This window comes from Ylistrum balloti, unplaced genomic scaffold (assembly GCF_031769215.1).
Source record: "Ylistrum balloti isolate Yb309-2 unplaced genomic scaffold, AGI_CSIRO_Ybal_v1 Utg369742, whole genome shotgun sequence".
Lineage (NCBI taxonomy): Eukaryota > Metazoa > Mollusca > Bivalvia > Pectinida > Pectinidae > Ylistrum > Ylistrum balloti.
In genome coordinates, this window is record NW_026781951.1 from 1,737,549 (window position 1) to 1,747,625 (window position 10,077).

A 10,077-nucleotide genomic window follows, 5' to 3' on the forward strand; every position below is an offset into this window, starting at 1 on the left:
CGGGTCACCAAGGTGAAAGTTGTGTTACAATTACAATTTTAAATTAATATTGTTTCTCAGTATACATGCCAGCCTGAACGAGGCCAATTGAAATGTTCATCGATCATATCGAAACTCTGGAGGCACTTTTCACAGTTTATTCTGAAAAGGGAAAAGTTTTTATCATTGGTGACTTAAACGTTAAGATACGTGGTGATCGATATCAATTTGAAAACAATGAAAGGTCAGACTTATTTCAATAATTTTTAGACCGAGTAAATTTATTTTCGGTTAATGTACAGCCCAACTGTCACGTTCCAGTATATACATTTTACCCCCAAACAGGAAATTGTACATCCATCGATCATATATTAGTTCAATCAAACACAGCTGATCTCATCAATTTCTGTGAAGTTTTAGACGAAGATTTGCACAATCTATCCGAGCACAATCCTGTAATATGTTCTTTATCAGTGCCTGTCTCTCCACCTCTTAATGTACAGTCTGGTTATGTAAAGTATAACTGGAAGAAGGCAATAACTAACGGTCTTCTCAAAGAATATAGAAGATGTTTAGATGATAATTCAAGCCTCGTAAGTATACCTGAAAGTGACGCAAGTAACGAAGATATCGATGTATACTGTAATAATATTGTATTAGCTATGAAGAAAGCCTCTGATGCTGCATTGCCTAAAAGTGTGTATAAAAGTTATCTAAAACCATATTGGAATAAGGAATTGTCTAGAATTCATAAATCGATGACTAATACAAGACAAATTTGGATTTCAGAAGGTAGACCAAGATCTAATAGTACAAGTTTTTTTAATTATAAAAAGTCTAAAACAATTTTCCGTATGAACTTGAGAAAAGCTTTCAATGTGTATATGTCAAAGCAGTTTTCAGAAATTGATAGAAGTGAAGAGGTAGATCAAATACTGTTTTGTCAATTATATAAAAGAAAGTCACGGAAAAAATCCCATGTTCTAACTGAACTAAAGTACAATGGGAAAACATTACGTGATCCAGAAGAGATTGTTAATGCTTGGGCGTCACACTTTGAAATTATATACCAAGATAACTCTGATGAATGCTTCGATACAGACTTTTTCAAATTTATTGATGCGAATATAAAAGCATATACAGTCAAACTGGAAATTTGAACAAGATAATTTTCTTGGAGATGTGATTACATTTTCCGAAATACAACTGTTGTGTAAAAAACTTAATTCTAAAAAAGCTGGAGGCCATGATGGTTTAGTTTACGAACACATTAAGTATGGTAGCAGAACTCTGTCTAAACACATGGCCAAGTTATTTAATGTTATAATACAAAAAGGATACATCCCTAAGCCATGGAAAAAGGGAATCATTGTAACGTTGTATAAAGGTCAAGGGAAAGTAAAAGATGATCCCAATAGTTACAGGGGAATCACCCTTCTGTCTGTCATGTTTAAACTATTCGAAATGGCTATTTCAAGTAGAATAGACTCGGTACTGTGTTCAAACACGTTTCCGAACAAGCAACAGTCTGCATACCAAAAGAATCTTTGTAGCATGTGTACATCATTTAACTTACAAGAATGTGTGAATTATAATATAGAAAATGGCTCAAACGTATATGTTGCCTTTTTAGACAGCAACAAGGCGTTTGATACAGTTTGGCATGCTGGCCTTTTATTTAAATTACATGAAATGGGTTTGAGGGGTAAAATATGGGTCATATTACAAGAAATGTACACACATGTTGAAAGCTCTGTTTTATATAATTGCAAAACAAAGTGGGTTCATACCAGATATTGTACGGATCCTACGCAAGTATACATTGTATGGTATTTTTTTAGATTGTATAAGAACGGGCTCGTTACCTGGTAAACGACAGTGGAAAACATTGGTAAATAAGTACGTATATATATTTGAAGAAAATGAATTGAAACAAAGAATGTCAAATCACAGTGACTTCTTCCGGTTCGCGTAGATTCATAACAAGCTAGAGTCACATTGCTTATGGAAACTTGCTGCAAAATATCCTCAGTACTCTAGATCTATACATTGTATTTTAAGATGGTGTGTAACCTCTCGCAGGTCTACCAATACGGAATTGTGTCATGTTTGTGGAAAATTTTACAATGATTCTATAACTCATATTGTTCTAAATTGTGATGCAAATGCAGGTATTAGAGACGAATTATGGTGCTATGTTATTAACATGTCAGATATTCAATTCAGTGTCCATATACATAACTTATCGGATTTCGAATTAACTAATGCTCTGTTAGGCAGTCTATTAAAGTATGATTTATCTTCAGAGAAAATGGAACATTTCAGATTAGGCGCTATCTCATATGTATGTCAAATGTTGAAAAACCATTATCAGTAATCTGTTTTTCTGGTACATATAAGTACCAAAACCCTATATCTTGAAAATGTGTTGAAAGTAGTGAAATACCTCTAATTAACTATCAAAACATATTGTAACTGTATATATATGTATGTGCGTGTTGGTGTGTACGCGTGTAAATTTATGTAATTTATTGTTGTTTATATTGTTGTCTTTGTAAATCTTCATATTTGGAGGAAATAAAGATAATAATAATCGAATTGTATCAACATAACTTACTTGTAGGTGACAAAATTCCACACAATCACAGTTGATACTACAAGAATTACAAGTCCAACGAATACCTGTCTAACTGCCATCGTCTCGATCAACTTTCTGTTCGCATTATATACGACAAAAGGTTTAGTTATACTCTATCTATTTATAGGAATGTCTATCAACAGCATTCATAGTCTTCGAGCTACCGGCCTTGTATTGTCATATCAATGTATAACCTGTTATCGAGTTTCAACAGCACACACTTAAACAAACCATTTTTATATCACGGTCAGGTAGGGGTAAGTCGGGGAGCGGTCCTTAAGGCGAAGAAACAAGCAACCAGGATTATTTTTAATGTACCATTCGATACGCCTTCAACAGATGTTTGAAATTTTACGATGGATGCCTATCGATAAATATTTTTCGTTTTAGAAAGCTATGTATGATTTTTCTTAGATATTTTCAAGAAGATGTCCTGACTACTTTTCAGCAATGTATATTTTAGTTAGAACAGCTGGTTAGAAATAGACACAATAGAGCCAATAGAGCTACAATATATGCCTGTGAAAACAACATTTTAGTGACAAAATATAAAACCATATTCTACTCAAACCACTATTTTATATTCAGTATCAAAGACTGGAATCTGGAATGTTTTACGTGTGAATTTAAGGAGACGAAATGTTTGACCCATTTTAAAAGATAACTAGTGAAAGACTTACTTGAAATTTAGACACTGTTTTTTTGTTTTTGTTTAGTTTTTAAATTCTTTTTTACAGTTACTCTCCTTCAAAGAGTTAATAATGTATGTATGTGTGTGTGTGTGTGTGTGTGTGTGTGTGTGTGTGTGTGTGTGTGTGTGTGTGTGTGTGTGTGTGTGTGTGTGTGTGTGTGTGTGTGTGTGTGTGTGTGTGTGTGTGTGTGTGTGTGTGTGTGTGTGTGTGTGAGGTGTGTGTGTGTGTGTGTGTGAGGGTGTGTGTGTGTGTGTTAGGGTGCGTGTGTGTGTATGTGTGGGTGTGTTTGTGTGTGTGTGTTTTAAATTATTATCAATACGACAAACACTTATAAACAAAAGCACCCTGCTGAGACGGATTGAAGCACGCGAGTACGTATTGTGGAGGAAACGGGAAAACAAAAGAAAGAAACCCCGCGGGGTCGGGCAGGTGACTTCATACCTTTTCACACCCGATGAGGAAATCAAACACGGGTCACCAAGGTGAAAGTTGTGTTACCACCCGTCCTATCAAATATATTTAATTTTACATCACGTGACTGTGTGTATTTACCACAACGGCTACAATTGGTTGTTATTACGTAAAAGTGACGGCTTAGTCTGGGAAAGATAGACTTGTCTGGTTTCAGTACATGTATATAAAACAAAACTTAAGGTAAATATTTAAATTAGCTTTTCTACAGAGGCCTTCGTATAACGTCTATAGACGAACATAATTCAACAAAAGGTAGGGAATACTCCATTTCGGCATTTGTCAATGTCAATTGTGAAGTACTGTAATCTTCGATTCCATATTCACGCACCATCAATGGTCGTTTATGTGAAATACGTGAAATTCTAAAGGCGATATTTGAAATCGATAAACATGTTAATAATCTATTACAAACCAATCAGTCATGAGTGATACATAAGGGTTATTTCAATTTTATTTCATTCCGTATGCAACAGCATATAAGATTGACAATATACATACAAATAATAACATTTACATTTACACAAGGTGGCGGAGAACATTAGCTCTAACCAACAAGATTAAGACACAAAATTCATAAGTATGCACAAATATCAAACATATAAACAGAGCGCTGTTCTGAAGCACCAGTACTCCATGAACCAGTTCAGAACCATATCACTCTTGAGTGTAGAAGGGAAAATCTTCTTTGCCATACTTGCCAGGAGGATGACGAAGTACATGACATCGAATGAGTACATCGATTCTTCTGTGCAGAAAGGAGGAATTCCAGGATTCCCTGGATGTATTGAACACACCAGCGCAATCACACAGCTAATTCGGGAAGCCAAGATCAATCAAGGAGACTTGACAGTTGTTTGGTTAGACCTGGCCAATGCATACGGTTCTGTCCCCCACCAGTTGATTTTCAAGGCGCTGGAACATTACCACATCATCCAGAAGATCGTGAAGAGCTACTTCAGCAACATTAGGCTCCGATTCACGGTCAGGGAGATAACAACATCTTGGCAGGCACTTGAGAAAATATTGTAACAGGATGCACTATATCGGTCATACTCTTTGTGATGGGGATGAACCTGATCATCAAGGCGGCAGACCGGGAGACTAGAGGACCCAAGACTTCATCAGGAGTGCGAGTACCACCAAACAGAGGGTTCATGGACGACCTGACCATAACAACTACCACCCACGTGCAGGCGCGATGGATCCTGTCAGCACTCGAGGAAACAGTTGGATGGGCAAGGATGAAGTTTAAACCAAGGAAATCTCGATGTGTTGTGATAAAGAAAGGGAAAGTGACCAGAAAGTTCAAGCTCTCGATACAGCAGGAGGAGATCCCAACAATCGTAGACAATCCAATCAAGTGTTTAGGAAAGTGGTTTGATGCTAGCCTGAACGACAACAAGAATATCAAACGTTTGCAGAACCAGGTGGAAGAAGGTTTGAGGAGAATTGACAAATCAGGACTGCCCGGTAAATTCAAATCGTGGATGTACCAACACGGGCTCCTACCACGCCTCACGTGGCCTCTAACCCTGTACGAGGTTACCACTACCACAGTGGAAATCCTGGAAAGGAAAATTAGCAAATGTCTACGACGTTGGCTTGGAGTCCCCCCAAGTTTCACCAGTGTGGGCCTTTACAGCACCACAGGCAAATTACAACTCCCATTATCATCACTGGTAGAAGAGTTCAAGGTGGCAAAGGTTAGGCTGGTGATGACTGTTAGAGACTCCAAAGATGAAAGGATCCGGAATGCTGGAATTGAGACTCGAACAGGACGCAAGTGGTCAGCAAGTATTGCGGTACAGGAAGCAGAGAGCAGGCTAAGGCACAGCGACATCGTTGGGACTACCTGTATAGGCAAACAGGGGTTAGGGTCAACGCGGGTGGAAAGGTGGGGAACAGCAGACACGGCTGGTAGAAGGAAGATGGTTCAAGATAACATCAGGAAGATGGAGGAAGAGATCAGGAAGGTTAAAGCTGTAGAAATGGGAGCACAGGGAGCATGGACCAAATGGGAGACAACGGAAAGACGTCTTACATGGGCAGATATCTGGAAGTTGGAACCATGTAGAATCCAGTTCCTCCTGCGATCAGTGTATGATGTCCTACCAACACCTACCAATCTCCACCGATGGGGGATGACGGAAAACCCCAACTGCCCACTGTGTGACATTCACACGAGAAGACAGACTACAATATTCACAAGATTTATTTACAGTTTTCCTACAATAATATTTCCGGACAATTTTTTACAAACATGATCCTCACATTGTTAGTCATATCACCACATACGCATTTCACTCTCATGCATACATAATTACATACTCATAAATGACTACCAAACTACAACAACACTAAGTAACCTAAAAGTCACTGTCAGGCCACCGTAGAGTACTCCACAACGTCGCTGTCGTCCGACGTCAACCAATTGTTCCAGATATAAGTAACTGTCACAGCCAAGCAATATTCCCAGAATCCTTGAGTACACCTGGTCGTAAGAACATAGAACACACATCCAAAGCCAAGTAACAGGTATCAACAGATCATCACAATCGACCCCAGAGAAGACATCATGTGGAACTGTGTTCCCACGTCGGCGATGACGTTCCCAGAACGCTGACGCCATACATCTCTATACAAATAATTGACGTCGTCGATTCATATCACGAGACAAATGGATACATCATATACCATACAGTATATCCAACCCTTCCATATTACTAAGGGTGAAGTTCAAGGCACATATACGCTGGGTATTTGGTACTGACCAATACTTGACCCCGCCTCAGGGCTTCCATACACACAACGAGTGGGTTTTCAGTGTCAGTTATCGCTACGGTGTTGGCCCAACAAGCTACAACTATATAGGAATTGTAATTTACCCTTAATGTATAATAAACTATTCTAATATTACTTATTATTACCAACCACACATTAAATACATATACAACTCTAGTGAAATTCGTTAACATACACGCTTTTAATAAACAAAGAACTGCACGAGCGCCAGTAGTACCCGGTCATCCATAACAATAGCGGTGGCATTTAACGACCCTTTCAAACTCAAAATCTCATTCAAACAGACAAAAACCTATCCAAATACTAGTGATAAGGTTGTGAGGTGATATTTGGATGAATCAAATTAAAAATACTCACCCCAATCTGTATTTTAGGCGTCGTAGTGAGCCACGTCTTTCCACCCGCTAAGCGTGCTTATTTACCTGTATTATTCTCACCTGTCGCACCTGCGCACGTACGCCCCGTACAGCTCGACGGGTAAGAAAAAGCGCGCTAATTTGAAACTCTAGGGCTAACATAAATCATTTATCGGCATAAAATAATGATTTACTATATACATAGAAACGGCATGTGACAAGGATTAACAAGTTTGTTTTGAATGTAAAACCTAAGTTATCGTTATTTGATACTTACGTATCATGTATTTTGAATTATGGTTGCGAGGTCTGGGCTTTGATATAACACCACAGATTTAAAAGGAACATTTGTCGTTTTTAAAATCTTTTTTGGGTGTGAAGAAAAATGTTAACTATTCTATGGTGTATTTCGAGCTAGGTCTCTTTCCCTATTAAGTTCAGCGAAATTTTAGTATTGTTAAGTATTGGCTACAACTTTCGAAGACAGATAATTGTATATTAAGAACTTGTTATTATGAATTAGTTGATCTTGATACCAAGAAGCCTAATTGTAAGGCAAATTGGATTTTTCATTCGAAACAAGATTTATTTAGATTTCGTGTTGGCACAAGGTGTTTCAAATGAAAAGTATTTATTATTGATATCTAAACAACGTATACAGGATATATTTATTCAAAACTTAGGAATTAGATTTGAAAACTCCTCGAAGTGAACATTGTATAAACATATAGTTGATCGGTTTGTAACACAGTCGTACCTCAACAAACCACTAACTTTGATAACAATGATACTGTCTAACTATAGATTGAGCTCACATAAGTTGAATAAACGGGTAAATACCATGGTGTTAATATTTCTCAAACAATATGCACTATGTGCGACAGTAATGAAATAAAACATGAAATTCATTTTATTTCACAATGTCCATCTTATTCAGAGTTACGTATCTTATATATCAAGCCTTACTTAAATCACCGGCCATCTGTAAGTAAAATTATTCAACTGTTGTCTAGTAATAACTCTCAGGAATTTTGGCAGGTTTCTGATTCATGCTACGGAAAAAAGAAAATAATGATCAAAGACTTGAATTATTTTTTTCTTATATTATTCGAGATATTTTGGAGCAATTGAGTGTTTCTTAAATAATCTATACATTTTCATTTGTCAAAAGTAACACTTCGGAGTACTGGTGCTTCAGAACAGCGCTCTGTTTATATGTTTGATATTTGTGCATTCTTGTGAATTTTGTGTCTTAATCTTGTTGGTTAGAGCTAATGTTCTCCGCCACCTTGTGTAAATGTAAATGTTATTATTTGTATGTATATTGTCAATCTTATATGCTGTTGCATACGGAATGAAATAAAATTGAAATAACCCTTATGTATCACTCATGACTGATTGGTTTGTAATAGATTATTAACATGTTTATCGATTTCAAATATCGCCTTTAGAATTTCACGTATTTCACATAAACGACCATTGATGGTGCGTGAATATGGAATCGAAGATTACAGTACTTCACAATTGACATTGACAAATGCCGAAATGGAGTATTCCCTACCTTTTGTTGAATTATGTTCGTCTATAGACGTTATACGAAGGCCTCTGTAGAAAAGCTAATTTAAATATTTACCTTAAGTTTTGTTTTATATACATGTACTGAAACCAGACAAGTCTATCTTTCCCAGACTAAGCCGTCACTTTTACGTAATAACAACCAATTGTAGCCGTTGTGGTAAATACACACAGTCACGTGATGTAAAATTAAATATATTTGATAGGACGGGTGGTAACACAACTTTCACCTTGGTGACCCGTGTTTGATTTCCTCATCGGGTGTGAAAAGGTATGAAGTCACCTGCCCGACCCCGCGGGGTTTCTTTCTTTTGTTTTCCCGTTTCCTCCACAGTACGTACTCGCGTGCTTCAATCCGTCTCAGCAGTGTGCTTTTGTTTATATGTGTTTGTCGTATTGATACTTTAAATCCGAAGAACGTGGGGTAAATCTTTAAATTCGTGGTATTAAAAGACATGCTTCATTTATAAACAAAACTGACCATTGTTTATGAAGGAACCTGTCAAATGATGATATGTAAACACATACAGTGTATGATATATTTTGTTGTTACTATGGAATAATAATTTAAAACACACACACACAAACACACCCACACATACACACACACACACACGCACCCTAACACACCCACACACACACACACACCCTCACACACACACACACGATTGAGGAGATAATATGCTTTTCTACCTTGTGCAGCTATGCTATTATGTGCTATTGTAAATTCACCGCCATAATTGTATACCAGTCCTAGATAACAAAACTGATCTACAATATCTATATATATTCCATCAAAATACCACCGTTCATTTGGTAATAATACTTTACTTTTTTAAACCACTACCTTGGTCTTATCGACATTCATGGTCATGTTCCTATGATCCAAGTAACTCTTTAAAAAAAAATGGAGCTCAACAATGTCTCCAGAAAATAGAAAAGTATCGTCTGCATACATGATTAAAAACAAATAAAGGAGTTGTATATGATATATTTGACAATTGGAGAAAAGAAGTTCTGATTCCATGTCATTAACAAACAAGGAAAACATAATTTTCTCAACAAGACTTTGAAATGACCTAAGAATATCCGAAACACTATCTCCACCCGACAGATTGTCTTTACCACTATGAATAACCAGCACATCATGATGACACACAACATCCCTGATCAATCCCCAAATATTTCCTATTTTCCCATAACTCCTAAACAACACCTTAGCACCATCATTTTCAGAAAGATAACTATCAAAATATTTTGCCTGCGAATCACCAGCTACAAGGACAGACATAATTGACAGCACTAAAGTCTAAACAAAAATAACACAATTAATATTTTACCTTAATTATGTACACAGTTGAAAAAAAGCACTATATATATATAAAGAAATGAACAATATGTTACCTGTTAGGGTTCTGCAATGGGTATGATTTGTACTGAGTGAAATGCCCATATTTATATGATATAATTTTTACTGAATTGTTTTCATTCATGTTAAAAAGTATTCAAAAAATCAGTGTTGATTACTTAATCACTAAATAAAAGCAACAGGTACTGCCAG

At 36.7% G+C, this 10,077-nt stretch overlaps 1 protein-coding gene across 1 annotated transcript; it reads left to right on the top strand.

The window, feature by feature from the left end:
- The first annotated feature begins 4,844 nt into the window (after positions 1-4,844).
- Positions 4,845-6,047, top strand: LOC132543183 (uncharacterized). Its single transcript, XM_060206652.1, has one exon. It carries the CDS (start codon positions 4,845-4,847, stop codon positions 6,045-6,047), a length of 1,203 nt encoding a protein of 400 aa, XP_060062635.1.
- The last annotated feature ends 4,030 nt before the right edge of the window (positions 6,048-10,077 follow it).

Bases quoted from the DNA above. Each gene is read 5' to 3' on its own strand.
- LOC132543183 (XM_060206652.1), top strand. From the start codon at position 4,845: ATGGGGATGAACCTGATCATCAAGGCGGCAGACCGGGAGACTAGAGGA.